This window comes from Sminthopsis crassicaudata, chromosome 3, assembly GCF_048593235.1.
Source record: "Sminthopsis crassicaudata isolate SCR6 chromosome 3, ASM4859323v1, whole genome shotgun sequence".
Lineage (NCBI taxonomy): Eukaryota > Metazoa > Chordata > Mammalia > Dasyuromorphia > Dasyuridae > Sminthopsis > Sminthopsis crassicaudata.
Genome location: NC_133619.1, coordinates 443,876,508 through 443,898,427, shown reverse-complemented (window position 1 = coordinate 443,898,427; position 21,920 = coordinate 443,876,508). Strand labels below are relative to the sequence as shown.

Genomic DNA, 21,920 nt, shown 5'->3' with positions numbered 1-21,920 from the left:
TTAAAGCTTTATTGATCTGTATTTTGAAAGAAAATTTGACTATTTGAAACATTAGAGTAAATATTCAATCCAAACTAAGTTACAGTTTAAAAGTCTAATCTTTACATATATAAAATATGACAATTTTTGCACAATTGAACATTATTTTATAATATTTATTTAGTTCTAGTAATCTCTAAAAAATCTTATGTATCATAAATATAATTTCCAGGTTAATAAAGTGAAATGCAAACAAGTTCTATCGTTTGATTCAAATGTTACAAGACAACTACAGCAAGGCTCTCAATATTTCTCTACTCAACTTGGGCAAATGTTTTCCCTTTGGTATGCTTGATAAAGAGTTAATAATATTTGCATCACTCATAGGATGGTATTAAGAAAAGTGCTTTGGAAACCTTAAAAGGCTATATAAATATAAGAAATTATACAAGTTAGATGTCCTGAGCACAAAATAGATACTACTCTTTCCTCATTCACAAAGCAGATCAGAAAATCAAAGTGCATACTAGAAGACAACCCCAGTGGCGAAGGATTACTTAAGAGACAACTTCAGAAAATTTACAGAAATCTATGAGGCTGCATAATATATTTGCATACATAATTTACTTCTACTTTACTTCTGCTATATCTGACAAAGTTTCAGATCCAAACAAGCCTCCAAAGGTTTGAAAGATGTTGGGCCAATCAAGAAGTTACATGAGCCTCTCTGGGTATCATTTTAGCTCTAACAGCTTTGAGTAAAGAGGTTTAAATCTGTTCATTCAGACAGAGATATGTTGGAGTAGAAATTCCCTTCACCAATGTAGATCACAACCCATTTATAACCTAAAGTCTAGAATGCTGAGAGGATGTAACTTGCCACAGTATTTTAAAACTGGTGATAATGAAGCAATTTGTATAGCAGTTCTCTGAGATTAATGAGAAGAATACTTGGTATGTGAACTGGATGATTTGTTTTCTTCCATGACCCAGATCCTTCCCTTTCACTTTTTTCCTCTTAGCCATTAAGATTTGCTATATAATGCTGAAGCAGAGACCTTACCTAAAAGGTTTTCAAAGAGCTTTTAGAGTAGGAATGGCAGCAAACTAGGATGAATGAGTTAATCCATTAGTTCTGAATATGATTGGCTTTGTCTGGGAAACATACTTGTCCAGCCAGTACTACTGTAGTCCATATAGGTCATGTACATTTTATTTAATAATATGTATTATTGTATTACACTTTTGCTTTTCATTGAACAATGTATCTTTGAATAAATTTTGACATGTAAAATCCAATTTAATAAGAAATTAATAAGTATCTACTGCTATCTAAAATAATTATATTTAGCAATAATTCCTAATTTTTCAGTTTTCTCCAATACAGAATTATGTTGCCCAGAGGATATAACAATAAAAATTAATATATCTTTTAGCACTTTAAAATTTACAAAGCATGATGTATTATAATAACTCTGTAAGTGCAACTAGAATTATCTGTTTTTCAGATGAATAGGGTATAACTGCTAGGTAATAAAAAGTTTTGGCTGATATATTCATAAATACCATCCAATAAGAATGATATGAATTGTAGTTCACACTGATAGAAGAATGAAATCATTGGTCCTTGAAGTAAAGGTCATAAGATAGGATTATAAATATTCTTAAAATGGAAGATAACTTAGTGGTGGTTAAACCATAGGATCACAGAATTAAAATTGGTAGGAACCATAGAGGTCATCCATCTAGTCCAATACATTATATTAAAGATGATGAATTTAAGATCAAGTTGCTATTTTTACTGTTTTGTTTTTTGTTTTGTTTTGCTGAGGTGATTGGGGTTAAATGACTTGCCCAGGGTCACACAGCTAGTGTCTGAGGCTAGATTTGAACTCAGGTCCTCCTGACTTCAGGGCTGGTGCTCTATCTACTGTGCTACCTAGCTGCCCCAATTTTACTGTTTTTCAATGTTTCAAAAAGGTTTTGTTCAGAACAACTCTATGTGTCAGGTAATACAATTGATATTAATTTCTATCTAACAAATGAGGAAACCAAAATTTATAAAAGAAATGTCAGAGCAAAAATATGGATGAAATAGATTCCATAGTACTTTGTATAGAGGACTTTATTGAGAGGTGTGTAAACACACCATCATTGTGATAATTGTGACATATGGATCACCTAAATGTAAAAAAAAATTAATAAAATCAAAATTTGACCCCTGATATTTGGTATGAAAAGTTACCCAGTTCCTTTATTCTTCTCTATGTACGTACTCAATGTAGCTCAGGTGGGCATCTGACCAGTACAACTTGTCATTGGTGTAATCAATGGTGATTCCGTTGGGCCATGATAACTTGGTAGTGATAATCACAGTTTTATTGGTCCCATCCATGCCCACTCTTCCGATGTATGGTCGATCTGCCCAATCTGTCCAGTAAACCTGTCTATTTAAACAAACATCTTTGATCAGTTTTTGAAAATAAAATCTGGTAGCAAAGACTAATGGCTTCTTTCTATTCTTCAATAGGGTTGTTGCAAATTTTTTTTAAAGATAGAGTTCTGTTAAAGCCTCTAAAGGCAAGGCAGACAATTAAAAGTAGTATAAAAAAAAAAGGAAGGTAAATGATAAATTTAAACACCTAAAAAATGAAAAGGACCAATATGTATATTCCAGGAAATCTTGTCATTATTAATCTGTTAATTATTTGGGACCTGTACCTTTTTATTTTAGGTTAACATTTAACTACAAAGATATGAAAGTATCTTGTTACAAAGAAAACAAAAATACCACAACATAGTGTCCAAGTTGCATTTAATACATTTAACATATAAGCATTTAACTCCCATTCAATACCACTGTAATTATATTCCATAGAAGGGAAAACTCAGTAAAGTCAGTGCTAGGACAGTCTTTGCAAAGACATATGAAGGAGGGGAAACTGATATTACTTAGAACAAGAAGACTATACCCGTATTTTGGATGAAGGACAATCCCTCTTGGATGTTGGAAGCAGAAGGTGTTATTGGAGTCCACACAATGTTCAGCTAGTTTTCGGCGGAATCGGCCATCAAGATTGGCAACAAAGAGACAATTAAGATAGGCATCCAGCCAATACAGCTTTCTGAAATGCACAATGGGAAATTTTTCACAGTTATTTTATCCATGCTTCCCACACAATTTTCAGCACAGACCAACAAAAGTAATAGTTGGAGCCACATATCCACCTATTAAGTGGAATAGCAGCCAGAAGTAAAAGAGAACTCAAATATGAAGAATTAATCTATCTTAAATTAAGATAATTTGGGGTGCATGAGATTGTGCCATAAGAAGCAAGTACAAATAAGTGTAAGAATGGAGTTGAAATCAACCCATTATGCTCTTGTGCTTTGATTAGGTAAAAACACTTTTCAATTGATTCAATCAGAACTGAATGTGAACAGGGCTTGAACATCTCCTCTAATCAATTAAAGCCATTTGTTTTAGAGATATTATAATAAACTACATAAAAGGGGAAAACAACCGCTAAATGAAAGGAAGATGAAATTCTGAGAAATCTTTTCCCTTCTATAAAAATATCTCAGTGTCTAATATACCTAATCTCTAATATACTGACTTTAATTGATTCAAGAAGACATGATTTCAATTCCACTCTGAAATACAGAAGTCTGAGACTATTCTTCACATGAGTATTCTTATCATTTTCTTGATTTCTCATTCCTTATATCACTGAAAATATATACTTGAAAAGTTATGAAAGACAAGGGGGAAAATGTTCTTTTAAGTCAAAAATTATTGGCCCTATCTGACTAAAAAATATGCTCCAAATAAAAACAAGTTCTCATCATATTTCATTTTAGAGGTAATAAAACTAAGATTTGCAAACCCAGTGGAAGCTGCCCCTTAAAATCCTACTTGAAGAATACTTTTGTTACAATTCAATTCCTGTCAATGTCATATAAATTGTTTTTAAGACTATTGGAACAAATATCAAAATTTTTTTATAAATCTAACCAAATTCTAAGTAATTTTCATCATCAGATAAGCCCTTCTTAAAATTTTATGTTTGGATCTTCCAGATGTTCACCATGAAAATAAAATATATAGCTTGTTTCTGGGTGTGATAATCTAGTATCAAACCCCAAAGGAATTAAGAAAATATTGTAGATGATTCATATCAATGGTTAGTTAGGTAAGTGAAATATTGTACATACATAAACTTATAAAAATCTGGAGAGTTGATTTGGAAGATCATATACTTAAGAGTTAAAAAGGACATTAGTCATAATTTAATTCAACCCTTCATTTTGCAGATGAGGAAATAATTTGAGATCTAGAGAAAAATTACTTTTTCACAAGGTCACAGAGAAAATAAATATCAAACATAGCATTTGATCCTCCAAATAGAATGTTTTCTTTACTATACTATTTTTCTCCTTACTTAGTTAGAATTTATTATGAATGAAGTAATAGGATTAGTCTTTTTCTAGAACATTTAATTTCCACTTGTCTACGGTCCGAGATTCTTCTTAAGTTTTATTAACCATCTCCTAGATCATTCCTAACAATCATGAAAGACCATCAAAGGCCAGTGGAGATCCTTCCTCCCTCTCAAAAAACTAAAAATAGATATGTATACTTTACAGTACTTTTTATATGGAAAAAACCAGCACATTGCTATTATCAAGAATGAGGGCTCTGGAAGTAAGATTTGTGTCAACAATGGGCATTCCCAACAGCACTGAAAAAAAATTTCATGATATAAACATTATCCAATTTGGATGAGATCCAAGCAATTTCAACTTCCAACTTTATTAGTTTCTATTTTCTTCTTTTTGATCACAAAACAAGAACATTGACTAATCTTGTACAACTTTAAAAAATGTAGTTGTCACTGCTACATAGAAGTCTTCATTCTAGCCAAGTAAATGCGCAAATGGAGATAATGTCTGGCAGCAACTTGGAATATCATTATGCTATTTTCTCTGAAAAAAGGCGGGGGGGGTGGAATCTATAATTTCTCAGGGCCATTATAATTCCCTAAGACATTATGCCTTTATCAAGTTCCATCTCTGGAAAATTAGCAAGACATCAATGACAAAGAATATTGAGCAATAAGGGAAAAAAATATTGTGCTATTTAAAGAGAACGGGATTCTAGTCTCGAATCTGCTATCAATCAATTATTTCTCTTTACAAAGATGTAGATTTCTTTCATATCTCCAAGTCACTTTATCTCTTTGGACATTAGTTTCCTTATCTGTAAAATTAGAAGACTGGATTTGATAACGTTTCCAGAAATCTAACATTATGTGATTCTATATCTTCTCCTTCGTTAGAATATTTGAAAGCTCAGCAGCTGGAGGGAAAGGGAAGACATATGCTGTATTGTACTACCTATTCCACCCTGTTCCATCTCAAATTATAATACTTTGACATGTTCTTTGTATAGAAAAAGGAATTCAACATTTCTATTTAAAAAGACATTAATAGCTAAAATTCTTTACTTCAAACAATGTCTTCCTCCAAGAGTACTGATAGTCAAACATCTCTATAACTCATGGTAATTAAACAAAGGTGTCATACAATTACCATAAACATATCTCCCCTTGTTTTAACTAATGTCATTTTGCAATAATAATTTAGTATTTTATTAGTATGATATATATTATAAACAAACCCAACCATAAAGTCATAAGATCCCACAATGTAAGAAAATATGCACTTAAAAGATTATTCCTATAAAATTAACTGCTCAAATAACAATTTTTCCAACTATTAAATTAGCATGTCAATTAGCCATGTTAGGTAAAGTGTGCTCACATTATCTTCTACAGAATAAAATAGAATAAAAATACTAATATAGCATTTAAACTTCACACATAATCTTGAAAAAATAAAAATCATGTGAAAGAGACACATCTAGCATCATGAGACTGTAGGATCTAAGAATGTTAGCACCCCTTATAAAATTACAGATTTTAGGAGGCCTGATAAGACTACCCCACTGGCTCCAAAGAAGGCATAACAGATGTTCCATTTTATACCCAAATTAATTTTGTTAAATTGGCAAAGGAATGGAAAAATTACCTTTTCTATTACTACTAATTCATTATTATTGAGAAGTTTCTAAAAGTATTACTTTCTTTTTTCATACTGCCATTCTCTCTCCCTCAACCTCCTCATACCCCAAAATATAATGGATACTTTTTTTTCTTTTAAATAGGTCTTTGGACTTGAGAACTATGATATCCTAAACATCTGAGCCAAAAAGTCTGAGGCACTAAGGAATAAATCAAAAGAAGAGGCAAAATTAACTACATTCTTATTATAAAAAATAGGACAACATCATTTATGATTTAAGATAAAAAGACAATATGTAAGAGAAAACTGGAAATAATTGAGATGTCCAATATTAAAAGAACAGCTGAACAATTGGCATATTTATATTAAAATGATAAAAAGCCATTAAAAATAACAAAGTGAGGAACACACAAAAAATAATGATCATATATAAAAGATAATAAAAAAGGTAATGGTACAAATAACTTATAGACTATATAACTATAATAACTATAGAATGACATAGAACTATAGCTATATATATATAAAAGCATATGTATAGTTATATGTGTGTATGTATACAAATATAGAAATAGGTGTGTATATATATGTATTGGTAAATATTATACAAATACATGCATAGTTATAAACATATATATAGTTCTATATATAGATTTAGATATGAAGGATTACAAAATTATTCAAGATATTGATGCTAAATTTATAGTTACTTGTATTTTAATTGAAAATTTAATTTAATATTAATACATTACTACATAATTCAAATTCTGTCTTAGACATTCACTGGCTATTTGACCCTGGGTCATTTCACCTTTACCTGACTTGGTTTTTTCATCTATAAAATTGGGATAATAAAGCACCTAGTCTATAGGTTTAATGGGAGAATCAAATGAAATAGAACAAACAAAGCTCTTTACAAACTTTAAAACTCTAAACATTAGCTATGATTATGATTATTATTACACTACTAGATGAAACTTTTCTCTTGATAAAGTTCTAAGTTTGTAAAGGAGGTTTTGGTTTTTTAAAATTAATCAATGATAGCAACTTTTAATATTGGTTTATATTTTAGGAACTTTGTAAATAGTCTTACCTGGCAACCCAATCAACAGCCAGACCTTCCCCAGCAGGTAGATTGTTGTTTATGACTGTCTCTTTGTTTGTCCCATTCAGAAACATTCTCTCAATGACTTGTTTTTCTAAATCAATCCAATACAACCTCTGTTCTACCCGATCAAAATCCAATGCCACTGCCATGCCCAGTCCTTGCAAAATTAGGGAGTAAGACTGACCATCTGCAGTCAGATTTCTCAGATAATAGCGGTTGCTAAAAATGAGGTAGGGTGAAATGTTACTGTTTTGTCGGCATCTCTTTCCATCTGGTTCCCGGATGTAGCCACGGGCACACTTACAGATGTAGGACCCAGCTGTGTTCTCACACATCTGACTACAGACAGATGGAGTTTCATTGCATTCATCAATGTCATCACAGGTCTTCTTGTCAGACATGAGTTTGTATCCAGGGAGACATGTACAGTAAAAACTGGTCTGGGTGTCTGTACAGTTGTGGTCACAGCCACTAATTGAAGGGTCATTGCATTCATTAATGCCTACAAAAGAAAGTTATCAATCATTCACACAATTGGAACAATCAAAGAGTAACCCATTATACATCAGTAAAAATGAGTATTTTCATTTGATTAGAGCCAGTTGTCAATAATACATATTTATAGTAATAGGAAAAATGAACCTTACCTCATACCTGTCAAAAGTTGCAAAAATCATTAAAAGAAATGAGACTCCATGCTGCTAGGGTTTGGTAAGAATATATACAACCAGTCATTGCTCATGGTATTACAAACAAAAATTTTTTGGAGAATAATATGGCAGCACACAGGAAAAGTTCCCAAAATTAGTCACATTTTTGACCGGATAACTCTATTTTAAGAAATATGCTCTGAAAATATTATAAATATTTGAGGAATACATCTAAATTTATAAAGATATTTGTAAAAACAAAGTGGAAAAAAGACAGAACCAGAAAAATGAAGTATACACTACCTATCATCATGTGAAGAGAAAAAAAAAAGGAAAAGGAATAAATAAAAATGCTAATGTGGTCTATGCAGGATTGAAAAATTATAATAATATTTACATGTATTGAAATTTAGGAATTAAAATATGGTTACTATCCAATTAATTGGTTGTAGTGATGCTCAGTTAAAATTTGTAAAACCATTTTTAAATGTTCAAGAAAATAATTTATATATATATATATATATATATATATATATATATATATATATATATATATATATATTTGTGAAAGTCAATGATAACCCAAAACTTAATTTAGCCAATATTTTCAACTTATTCTCCAATCTAGTCATTCATCAGAGCTACTGACAGGGAATCAACTACTGACTAAGAGTTTCACTTTTATCCCTCCCTATCTCTGCCTACCTTCTGGAGAAGTACTAATGAAGCATGAAATGGCCCAGAAATTGATAGGTAGAGAAAAGAAGAACAACAACAACAAGAACAAGAAGAGAAAAAGAAAAAAAGTTATATCACCTTCCAAATGGATAACTAAAATTTGGAAAAGGTATGTTATTGCAGCTAACACTGAAAAAATTAGCCAACCACTAAGGGGAAATAACATATAGGAGTAATAGGATGTATTTGAAATTATTTCACAGATTTTAACATCATTTAATTTAATAGAACCATAAATTAAGAAGAGATCGTTTGCTCTGCAAATATTGATGTTAACTCGTTTTCAAAATAAAATTCTGATTTTGAACAGAATGATAGATTTGGTTTCTAAAAAAAAAAAAAAAAATTGATGGCATAGGGAATAGTGCTGGACCTGGAGTCAGGAAAATTCCCCGAGTTCAATTCTAGCCTCAGACACTTACTAGCTGTGTAAACCTGAGCAAATTAATTAACCTCATTTGCTTCAGCTTCTTCATCTGTGTAATGATCTGGAGAAGGAAATAGCAAATTCTAGTATCTTTGCCAAGAAAACTCCAAATGGAAATCATAAATAGAACATGACGGAAACAACTGAATATAACAAGAATATAACTAAAAAATTAATGGGAAATTGTTTGAATCAAAGTCTATGAATATTCTTAATGATTTTCACATATCTTCTCTTCATGAAAAATACTTGACCCCAGTTATTAAATGAAAGTAGATGCAACTGCATGTAAAAAAAAAAAACAAAAACAAACAAACAAAAAAAAAAAAAAAAAAAAAAACCATGTCTTATCACGGTAGCCCAGAAAGCTAATATTTATACTTTATGTGCCCTGAATTACTATAGCACTTTGAGTTTATACCTCAGAAATTAGCACTTGATAATAATCTTTTGTTTCATATAATAAGCAAGACTCTCTTCTACTAGAGTGCATGCTTATACAGGAGAAGGATCCTATTTTCTATTTCAATCATTGAGATTTCAGGCATCAGGTATTTCTTGAGTATTCATTTTGAGCTCAATATGATGCCATGGGCTAAACAAATGAAGCATAAAACATTGTCCTTGACCTCAAAGATCTTATAGTCTAGTTGTAGAGATAAGGCCAAGTAATAATTCAATATATTGGAAATGAACCATTGTTTTGTTAGTGTAAGTATTAGTTAGTACATGTTATTGTTGCTGTTGTTTCATTCATATCTGACTCTTTATAACCCCATTCTGGATTCTCTTGGCAAAGATATTGCAGTGGTTTGCTAATTTTTTTCTTTTTATAGATGGGGAAACTAAGGCAAACAGAGCCCAGGGTTGCATAACTAGTAAGTTTCTGAGGCTGGATTTAAATTCCAGAAGACTCATCTCCTTAAGTCCAGACCCAGCACTCTGCCCAGCATCAACTAGCTGTTATTAGTAGAACATATCACTAGCATAATGACATTTATACAGATCTCAACCCTTCTATACTTCACAGTTTTCATGAGTAGCTGTGGAGACATGTTTTATCATCATCATCATCATTATAATTCATCATAGTGGCAAATATTCTAATTATGAACCTCTCCAAAATTAGCTAGGTTTGTCTTCACATAATGGACACATAGTGAGCTATTGGGCCCATACAGGAGACCTTTCTGACTGGGCAGAATTTGCTCAAGCTTTTATCTCCTTGTACATAATTTTCAACTCCCCAGGTCCACCTTATGTTGAGGTATTATGGTAAAGGAAGAGCAACACTAAATAAAGCAAATAGAAAGCAAAATCAGGCAACAAAAGCTACATTCTAGAATGACAGAGAGCTCACTGTCTCAGAACCAAAAGAGACAAATTGAATGACAACTAGATGATTCATTCTTTGGCCAGGATAACCATATAGTTAAATCCTAACTATCATGGTGCTTAGGCAATATTGATCAAATAATGTATTTAATAAATACTCATTTACTTATGAGGGAGTAAAAGAACAGCATTTAACTGTCTTAAGAAGTCAAAAAATAGACTATATATTCTTGAATGGTGGAACAGCCAATTTATCAAAGAAAGAAAAAGATGACGGCATGGTACAGTGGAAACAATGTTGTTATTAGAATCAGAGGACCTTCTCTGTCTTATACTCTCTCTATGGCATTGGGCAAGTTCCCTAACCTTTTTGGGCTTCAATTTCAACAGGAAATCAAGAGTTTGAAAAAAATTACCTCTAAAATCCTATCCTCTAAACTAGTGATTCTACAAAATCAAACTATCAAGGAAGACTAACCACATGTCAATTTTCCCTAATGTGTATTTTTAGCAACACCTTTAAGAAACCTCAATTGATCTCCCAGCCTTCCTTTTCCCAAAGCCATTAGAGCACTCACCACATCCTTTCTCATCACTATTATCACTGCAGTCATCTAGATGGTTGCAGATTTGCATCATTTCAATACAGTTTCCATTGTCACACTTGAATTGATGGGGTGGACACGTGGCTTCTGGAGTGATACAAAGATGTTCTAGCTCATCAGACAAATCTCCACAGTCATTGTCTCCATCACAGAAGTAAGCTTTAGAAATGCATCGGCCATTCTGACAGGTAAACTGATACGGCTGGCAAGGCGGGTAGACACAGCCTCTCTCATCACTGCTGTCCCCACAGTCATTGCGTCTGTCACACCTGGGAAAGGAAGCGATGTTTTCATCAGAAATCATTTCATCAGAAATCCTAAAAGGACTACGATTTTTTTTTCAGCATTAAAACTTAAGATGGCAGAATACAATCAGACTGAATATGTAAATTTGAACCAGCTTTACTATTTGGATATAAAAACCAAAATTATTCATCCACACATTAGGCAGGATTCCATAGATAAAGCTGTCTCTTTTGTCATTCATTCATTCATTCAACATGTCCATGGTATACCTACCACAGAGCTAGATCCTAGGAACACAAACATAAAAGCAAAAGTCCTTGCCCTCCTTCCATTCCATTGGGAGGAAGCAACATGTTAACAAATAAGAAAAGAAACATACACAAAGTGAATATGAAATAAAAAGGGAAGAGGAGTAGAAAATATATTAGCAAATCAGAAAGGTCTCAGGGATCAGAAGAAAGTGAGTTGAACCTTGAAGTAAGTCAGGGTAAACATGAGTAACAAGTCAGTCCAATCTGCTCCTATTGAGCAAAGACTTAATGAGAGCAGCAGTGTTACCATGCACATCACTTTCAACATCCTCCCTCTCAAGCAGCAAACTTTCAAGATCAACATAGTTGGAAGAGATGCTTCCATCTCAGAGGCTTAAGCAAAGATTAAGCTTCTACCCCAAGAAGCTAATTAGTGATGAGTGAGTATTCATTTTGTTTCGCCCAATTTCAGGATGGGACCCTCCCACGTCCCTTTCCAACTCAAATTCTGAAAAAATCCATCAATATTACTATTCCTGGAAAGGACACACCCATAAATCCTAAAGAATAATCCATAATTAAAGCTTAAAATTATTAAAAACTGGAAATAGTCTCCTACACATGCACAGTTTTGAGGCAGCAGATGGAACACTAAACATGAAGACAGAAAGACCTGAGTTCAATTCCAACCTCAGATACTTACACTAAACAAATCATTGAGCCTCTCTCTACCTCCCTTTTCTCAACTGTAAACTGAAGATATACTTAACTCTCAGAGGAAAATAAGGAAATATTTATAAAGCATTTAGTAATTCTTTAAGTGTTATATATATTTTAGTTATTATTATTATTATTATTATTATGAACATATATTTAAGAGCAGGGCACAAGGATCTACCATTTCATTTCCTTTTTCTGATTTCTTTTTAACATTTTCTTAAATTTTCTCTTCTGGGCTCTCTCATTCTCTCCCAATCCTTTTCCCTCCCACTTAGAAGGCAATGTAGTTTCCATGAGAAATTCCTAGAGAAGATTCTGCCTGCCAATGTACATCAGGACTCATTTTTCCACTTAAAAACTTAGAAAGTTGTTTGGAGCACTGAGCTGTAAAGCAACTTGCACAGGACCATACAATCAGTATGTGCCAGAAGGCTCCCTGACTCCAAGACTAATCTCTATCTGCCAGAATAAATCTGCCTCTCTATAAGAAGTAATAAGGGTCTGAATTGGACTGATGATACTATAAGAGAGGGTAGAAAAGACATGAATAAAAGCTGAAATACAGAAAAGAGAAGTTGATGAAAGTGAGTCTAATAGTTTTAATCACCATATAATAGGATGCAAGATCATTTGCAGAAAATAAGAGGGATGGTGGCAGACTTGAGGATAATGAATAAGGTTTAGAGCTGCTACTTTAGGGAACATGATAATGATCCACCAAAGAAAAATAAAAGAATTGCTCTGCATTGTGAAGGGACTGATTCAAGCTTCTCTCATACCAAAACCAACCTGTAAGAGTTTCGGATACACAGCCCATTGCCACAGGTAAATTCATTTTCAGTGCAAGACCGTCTGGTGCAGTTCTGATGTTCATCATAAGCATCACTGCAATCTGCATCTCCATCACAGATCCAGGCTCTGGGAATGCATCTCCTGAGGGGAGGCCGGTTGTTGACACATGTGAATTCAGAACGAGTACAGTTGCGATTAGCTGAAACCAAAGCACATCGAAAGAATCACAAATCTTGTGGAAAATTGTTCTTTTTTGATTTGTTTTCTTCTTCCTTTTGTTTGAAGTTAGCAGACATTTCATATAAATAGGAGAAAAGATGGCAAAACATATCCTATGCAAATTAAACATTATAATAAAAATGTATCTAAAAATGTCATTTCCATTGCCTGGACCTAGATTCTGAAAGATGAAAGATGTAGAACTAATCTATCACATTTAATTCATTTATTTATTTGCTCTACAAATATTTATTGTACATCTACTATAGGCAAAGTAGTGCCATGATGGCTAAAAGAGAAACAAAGTTAAATTAAATATCTTCCCCATCCTCAAAACATTTATAATTTAATAAAAGTTTTAAAAATTATATATTGTATTTTATATCAACAAATATTTATTAATCCCTTATAATATACCAAAAACTATGCTAGGAATTCAGGATACAAAATCTAAAATTAAAAAATCTCTATTCTTGAGAAGCTTACATTCTGGCAAAGTAGCCTTTGCTAGAATACAAAATAACCTCTGCTACATATATTGATATTAAAAAATAGATACAAGGTAATATGGGGAAAAGGTATTTCCAGCTGATGAGACTTCATAGAGGAAGAATTTCCATTGAATTTGGAAGGAAACAAAAGATTTTTAAACATGAAGGTAAAGAAGTAACCCCATCCATCGTTACCCTTTTATCCATTTCCAAGAATTGAGGACAACCAATACAAAGACACATATACAGGTGTTGGAGCATTATATGTTCAATAAAAAGGTTAATCTATCTGGACTGCAGTTTGGAAAAGAGAAATGTAAAATGAAGTTGGAAAGCTAGATTGGGACTTAGTTACAAAGAGTGTTAAAAAAAACTATTAAAATATATATTTTAAGAAAGAGTGTTAAAGACCAGAGGAATTTATTTGATCCTAAGGGCAAGAAGTCCCTAGCGTGTACTGAGTAGGACATTAATATAATAAAGACAGTTATCTTAGGACAGTCCATTTGACAGTGGGGCAGAGTGTGGATTGGAATGCCCCTCAGAGAGTACAAGTTGGAAACTATTACAAATTGTCTGGGTGTGAAATGATAAGGGACCAAATTAGAGTAGAGGCCATTTGAGTAGAGAAACAGGGTTGGAAAAGAGATATTGTAGTGGTAGAAGTGGAAAAGTCTATTACACCCGTAACTTTAGAAAGTAGAGAATAATAATAACTGATTGATTCTATGTAGTACTTGGTAGTATACACCATATTTTTCATACATTATTGGATTTTAGTCTTATAACCCCATGAAATAAGATTAAATATCTTACTCATGATCAAAGAGCTGATAGGCATCTTTGAACTAGTTTTTTCTGCCTCTAAATTCAGCACTCTTTCCCATGGACTTCACTGACCTAGAAGGGGCAGATATTCAAGGATGGATATACTTATTTTATAGCTAAGGAATCTGAAGTTCATGAAGATGAAGTGATTTGCACCACATTTTAGGGGAAAAGGAAAGGAGAATAGGAACTCAGGATACAAAATCTGAAATAAAAAAGCCCCTGCCTTCAAGAAGTTTACATTTTTCTAGAATGCTATATGTGGGCAGACAACATAAACATATATTAGCATAAAAAAAATTCAAGGCATATATGTTATACTATGTGTTAAGCATTATACTAAACAATTTGTAAATGTTATCTTATTTATCCTCACAATAACTCTTCAAGGAAGATGTTGTTATTATTCCCATTTTATAGATGAGGAAACTAAGGTAAACAAAAATTAAGAGATTTGCCCAGCTAGTAAATGTATGTCTTAGATTGAAATTGAACTTAGATCTTCCTGGGTCCAGGCTCAAGTCGATCCACCTTGCTGCTAGGAAATAGCAAAGGAAATAGTTAGAATGTAGTAAAGCTGAGATTTAAACCCAGACTTTCTAATTATAAGTTCAGCATTTTTTTGCAACATTATGCCTCCATTCCAAAGTTACAAAATTTATAGTAAATGATTTCTTATTGTTGCAGACATTTCATCAAATTCGTAGATATTAACATATCCCATAGAAATGGAACTGCTAGGTGGCCCAAAGAATAGAGTGGTAGCTCAGAAGTCGTAAAGATCTGAGTTAAATCTGACCTCACATACCTACTAGTTATGTAACCCTGGTCAAGTAACTTAGCCCTACTTGCCTCAGTTCCCTCATCTGTACAATGATCTGAAGAAAGGAATGGCAAATTACTTCAATATCTTTGCCCAAGAAAACCCCAAATAGGGCCACAAACAATCAGATTTAACTGAAACAACCAAACAATGAGAACAAAAATCTCATAGGAACAGAGTAGATGAGATTTATTTTCTGTAGAGTTGCCAGAAACTCTGAAGCCAAATAATGTAACAGAGAACAAATGAGTTTCTAGCATGGTTTCATTATCTCAAAGAAAGAGAAAGATGCTGTCACTTTATTTAATCTCATTGTTGGTGGCTCAGAATTTCCCAAAAGAGCAGGGGAATAAACAAAACATCAAAATCAATTCATAGGCTCTGCCCAGCTTTTCTACTAAGCTCATCTGAAGTTGAGATATAGACCATAGTCATTTCACATAAGAGGGATTCGCAGGAGTTATTGGACCTGCCGAACTTCCATGGCCATTGTTTTGAATTTCCTATGGTAGAAAGGGAATCTCCTGAGGCATCTGTGCCCAGTATTCTAATTTTCTTCAATGGAAAAAATCTGCCTTATCATTTACAGACAGATAGAGATACTTAGATGGAATAACCTTTCCTTTCCTCAACCCTACCCCCACAAGATACAGCTAAAAGCCAAATTATGAGATTTTGAATTGCAGATTTATTGGCAAAATTGTTCCTAAAGCAAGATTCAGAGTTTTCTTTATCTAAAAATTGATAGCCTTATTAAGTCACCTCCATTTAGGTAATTACTTGTGCTGGCTAAGTACACTACAGATAAATTAATGTGGGGTTGCTTTTTAAAAAATACTGTAAAGCATTTAAGTGGAGAACATCAAATGATTATAGGATGAAATGAAAATACCTCCATTCAATTAAAAAGAAATCTCTCCTAAGTATCAAACTGTCCAAGGATAAAAGGGTCACTTAGAATTATTTCTAAGAGATGAAACATTGCATTGGATAAAATTTATTCCACATACCACAGCTGTGTCTTTGATCTTCATCACTCATGTCCCCACAGTCATTGTCACCATCACAGATCCATGTGCTTGGGATACACCTGCCATCATCACATCTGAACTGCTCCGCTGTACAAGTCCTCATATGAGACACTGCAAAATTAATAACCTTTATTTTATTGATGTGATTGGTGAGATTAAACATATTTGGTTTCTAAAGAAACCAAAAGGGAAGGGATAACAGGGAAAGAACCTGTTTGTACAAAAATATTTATAGTAGCTCTCTTTATATGGGCTAAGAATTGGAAACTGGGAGGATGTTTATCAATTGGTAAATGGCTAAACAAATCATGGTATATGATTATAATGTGTTTTTTGTTTGTTATAAGAAATTTCTATAAGAAATGACAAAAAGGATGACTTCAGAAAAACTGGAAAGACCTACAGGAACTGATACAGAGTGAAGTGAGCAGAACACTGTACACAGTAACAACAATAATGTATGACAAAAATTGTGAATAACTTGGCTATTCTCAGCAATAAAATGACCCAAAAAAATCCTGAAGGACTTATAATGCTATCCACCTCCAGAAAAAAAATACAGAAGGAAATAGGTTGTTTTTCATTTTCTTTTTTAGTTAGCATTTCTTCTACAAAATGACTAAAATGGAAATGTTTTACATGATTAAACATGATTATATCAGATTGCTTACCATCTCAGGGAGAGAAAAGAATGTAAGGGAGGGATAAAATTTGAAAGTCAAAACGTGAAAGAAATGATGAATGTTAAATTTGTTTTTACATGTAACTGGGGAAAATTAAATATCATTTTTACATAGTAAATGAATGACATCTGTGTGGCATATCATGATTTTCATGTACTCTATTTCATTCGAACCTCATAACAAGTTTGAAACATAGCTAACATAGGTAATATTTTCCCATCTTTATAAATGAGGAAACAGAAGTTCAGGCTCAGAAAATTATATGATTTTCCAGTAAGTAAGCTAGTAAGCAAGTAGTTAAGATTGAAATTCAGGCATTCTAAACCTCAAATATCAGTATCCCAAAGCCACAAATATCATAATTAATAGAAATAACCAGTAAAGTCTCTCCAAAGCAAGGATTGTTAACCTGTAGCCAGTGAACATTTTCAAAAATAAATTTTGATAACTCGATTTCAATATAATTGGAGTTTTTATAAATATATATATATGTATATATATATATGCATTATTTCCAGGAAAGAGGTCATAGACTTCACTAACTTCCCAAAGATATCCACAAAACAAAAAAGAGTTAAAAATTCTTTATTCTCTTCTCATGGGAAGACTATACTAATAGTCATGATGGGCTCCAAGTCAGCCCAGCAGCAGTCCTACAACCCCCATACAGTAACAAAGAAAACACAGAGTGATGAGAAAGTAAATGTTGAAGAAAAAACAGCTAGTTACTCTAGGGAGCCTCAGAAGGAGGACCACAACTGAGAGCAGAGGAGAATGAAAAGATACTTTCTATGTCACAATGCATCCAGGAGTTCTTTTTTAAAAGCTTTTTATTTTCAAAACACATATAGTTTTCAACATTAACCCTTGCAAAACCTTGTGTTCCAAATTTTTTCTCCCTCATTCCCCTAGACATCAAGTAATCAAATATATGTTAAACATCTGCAATTCTCCTATACATATTTCCACAATTATCATTCTGCACAAAAAGAATCAGATCAAAAAGGGAAAAAATAAGAAAGAAAACAAAATTCAAGCAAGCAACAACAAAAAAAAAAAAAAAATGAAAACACTATGTTGTGATCCGTACTCAGTCCCCACAGTCCTCTCTCTCTAGGTACAGATGTAGACCAGGAGTTCTTAATCCACTTTGTTTCACGAACCCCTTTGATAGTCTATTGAAGCCTATGCACCTTCTCAGAACCATATTTTTAAATGCATAAAATAAAATACACAGGATTGCCAAGGAAGCCAAAGATTAGTGAAAATAAAGATATAGTTTTCCCATCCAAATTCATAGAACTACCCACAAAACTCTTGGAAGATTTCCATGAACCTCAAATTAAGAATTCCTGCTCTAGGTCATCAATAACCTTTTAATACTTCTCAAGTTTTATTCTTTTCTTACCACAAGAAGGTGGTTCATCAGAGCCATCAGCACAATCTACTCCTTGGTCACAATACCAGTGAGCAGGAATACAGCGCCCAGATGTACAACGGAACTCATTGCTGGTACAAGTCAGAGAGACTACAGGAAGAGAGAAAATAAAACCTTTGAATGAAATACAAGCTTGTTGCTCAAAATTTTGCCTACTCTGTCTATCTACTATAATTACAGCTTCTAATGTGCCTCTACATTTGTTGGTAGCAAAATAGAAAGATGCAGAGCTAGGCTATATGCTCTAGACCTAGGAAGTAGGCAGGCAACTCCTTTCATTCATTCTCAATTATAGGTCCTGTCTACATACTTAGCTCTTATTTCAGATTTCTTTCCTAAATCTTTTAGATCTTAGAGGCAGATCATAGAATGGCTTCAATGAATCTATAGGATTGTTCCACTCTAGAGCATGACCTGATACCTCCCATGAGGTCAATAGTCAATTATCAGGGGAAAATATCGATAATAAACCAAAGATCCCAAAGATTGCCCTATTTATTATCTACTTCTGAATGATATCTGTATCTCTGATTCACACTTTTATTCAGTCTTATGATTCTTTTATTATTAACTCTGTGCTTTCTACTCTTGGACATTGGTCAGAAGAGCAGATTAATTAAGAAATTCATGCATTACAGATCTGAAGGATAATTGATACTTTAAAAAGGCCTTCTAACTTGGGTTGCACACACCCAAAAAGTATTTGATAGATGCTGTTATTGGTAAGAAACATACATACATATAAACTGTGAAAAACAATGGCCAGTTCAATCAAGGTGATTGCTTAAGGTACAAAATATAATTTGAAGGGTATTTGTATTTTAGTAAGGATCTTAAAAACACAAAGAAAAGGCTTGAGTAAATAACTTTTAAATAATTTTAAGTATACAAACTTTGGGATTTTTAAAAATATTTTAATAGGGTACTATTGAAGACCATAAAATCTTCATAAAACTGAAAGAGAAGAAATTCAGATTAATTAAAATAGACAATTGGGGGAGAATTTGAAAATGTTAATGAGGAGGGAATTTTGACCTTCACAGAAGTTTCTTAGGAAGGCTGCTTCTAAGATGACAGTTTGACAATTCTAAAATAACAATAAATTCTTTCAATTCCCTTATTAAATATCTCCCAACTCCTTAAAAATTGAAAATGAGTAAAGCATTGTAAACTCACCACAGTGAGTGGGACTTTCATCACTCATATCTCCACAATCATTATCTCCATCACAAAGATAAGTACGAGGAATACAAATATTTGTGTTCTGGCATTTTGTAAATCCAGACTGGCATGTTCGATCAGCTTGAAATGATTAAAAAAAATAAATAAGACCAAGATTTAGATCACTTTCAGGCTACTAAATGCATCAAATAAAAAGTGTATGTTTTGGTAACAAAAATTGTAGAACATGCATTAGTTGAAAAGATGTTCATTCAGCACTCAACAACATAAAAAGAGCACAGAAACATTATGAAAAAATGGATCTAATCTTGGTTGTGTCATTAATTATTTGTGCAACTTTGAACAAATCACTTCATTTCTCTAGGCTTCAATATCTTCTTCCATAAAATAAAATGGTGGCTAACAATGCTAAAAATATTTAATAATAGCCAAAAAAGGAGCCTAGAAACAATCCATATGTTCAATAATTGGGGATTTTATCTCATGTATTCTGGGGTTTCAAATCCTCAAGCATCATAGATGGTTATGATGGACTTACGACAGTTCCTCTCATCTGTAGTGCCATTATCATAGCAGTTATTGATACCATTGCAGACATATTCCAGGGATATGCACCTCCCATTGTTGCAAGCAAACTCAGTGTTGGTGTCACAAGTTCGGAATAAGCAGCCTGCCTCGTCACTATTGTCTCCACAGTCATTGTAGTGATCACAACGATAATGGTAAGGGACACAACGCCCATTGCCACAGGTGAAAGCTGTTGGCTGGCAAGTGTGAAATGCTAAGAAAAAGACAAAAGAATGGAGGAATATATTCACTAAAGTAGCATCGTAAGTTTCTACAAAGAAAAAAAGGAAGCCAAAGAATTCTGAAAGCTTTGGGATTTACCTCCCAGAACAAGGGCTGCTGCAAAATGGACTATATGAAAAGTAGATAGCATCTTAAGTTAGTGAGATTAGGCAAAATACTCTTTCTACTCTTTGAAAAAAAACAAATCAAGTATGAGAAAAAGAAGTTATTTCCCTTTCTTTTGCCTTTACATTCCACTCAAGATACACCTGTTTATCTCAGCCCCAGAAAAGGCAAGCAGAGTACAAACAAGTTTTCTTAGAAACAGCAATAGTAGACCTCACAACTCTCAGAAAATCCTGTGTTTTTTGTACCATAATGCACTTGAAGATGGAAGTGGAGAGTAGGGAAAGAATTCCAAGGGAATGCAATACTGAGTCTTCTTGCCCCTTGTATTATGCATATTTTAGCAATGTACTAATTATGTAACAATAATCTAATCAGCATTCCTAGATGCAATCATTTATATGTCCAATATCTGGAAACAAAACTTAGTAGTCAACCTTCCCAACAGTATCATTTCCCAGCCCTTGAAATTCCTGCAAGTTGCTTTCAAAGAATAGCAAAGCGATCAAAAAGGTCTTACCACAGACACTTTCTAGCTCATCACTGTTATCCCCACAGTCATTGTCATTGTCACACTTCCACCTCTCTGAGATGCACCGACCATTAAGGCAAGTGAACTGTACCCCTTCACATCTTGTCCCATTGTCTGTAATGCAGTGTTTGTTTCCATTTGCCAAATACCAGCGGCCTTCCGATGGGCATTGACATTCAGCACCATTAGGACCTGAAGAAATTTATGTCAAAAAGAAGTAAAAGATCAGAATTCTAAAACATTCCTATCTCCCTTCCAAAACACTTACTTGTATTAACACACAAAGTAATCAGAATAGACTTCAACAGACTCATTATCTCTATTTGCATAGAGACAATGTGGAAAGAGTACCATATCTATGCCAGGTACAATTGGCATGAACAAAACTCTACAGGCATTTGAAAAATTAGAGAATTGGACTAGATGGCCTGTGGGGTCCTCTCTGTCTCCATGTCTATGTTCCTAAGTGAAGCTTACAAGTTATTTTTCTCATGACACTGAGACACATGTAGTCTACTTTTATCCTTACTTTATATGGAAGGAAACATTTTATCATATAGCTAATATCAGTACAGAAATAGGGATCCAAGACTGCTGACTCCAAATTCAAAGTTCTTTGCCTTTAAACTAATAAGTCTAATATTTTCACCTTATGTACTCAACTACCTTGAGAGCTTAAATATGTTCATTTGGATTTATTTTATTTGAAAAGTAACATTATTGTTGTTGTTGCTCAAGCATATCCAACTTTTCTTGGCAAAGATGTTGGAGTGGTTTGCCATTTCTTTCTCTAGCTCATTTTACAGATGAGAAAACTAAAGAAAACAGGGTTAAATGACTTTC

General features: G+C 33.2%; 1 protein-coding gene across 1 annotated transcript in view; it reads right to left on the bottom strand.

Moving 5' to 3' along the window:
* Nucleotides 1-21,920, bottom strand: part of LRP2 (LDL receptor related protein 2) — a 236,218-nt gene that overhangs the window by 64,459 nt on the left and 149,839 nt on the right. Inside the window, exons 43-52 of the mRNA XM_074302211.1 lie at nt 21,066-21,269; nt 20,169-20,411; nt 19,625-19,750; nt 18,419-18,538; nt 16,307-16,438; nt 12,933-13,134; nt 10,900-11,195; nt 7,157-7,673; nt 2,952-3,104; nt 2,256-2,426 (exon numbers count right to left, since the gene is read on the bottom strand). Coding sequence (XP_074158312.1) covers nt 2,256-2,426; nt 2,952-3,104; nt 7,157-7,673; nt 10,900-11,195; nt 12,933-13,134; nt 16,307-16,438; nt 18,419-18,538; nt 19,625-19,750; nt 20,169-20,411; nt 21,066-21,269 — 2,164 coding nt within the window. The remainder of the gene's footprint in view (nt 1-2,255; nt 2,427-2,951; nt 3,105-7,156; nt 7,674-10,899; nt 11,196-12,932; nt 13,135-16,306; nt 16,439-18,418; nt 18,539-19,624; nt 19,751-20,168; nt 20,412-21,065; nt 21,270-21,920) is intronic.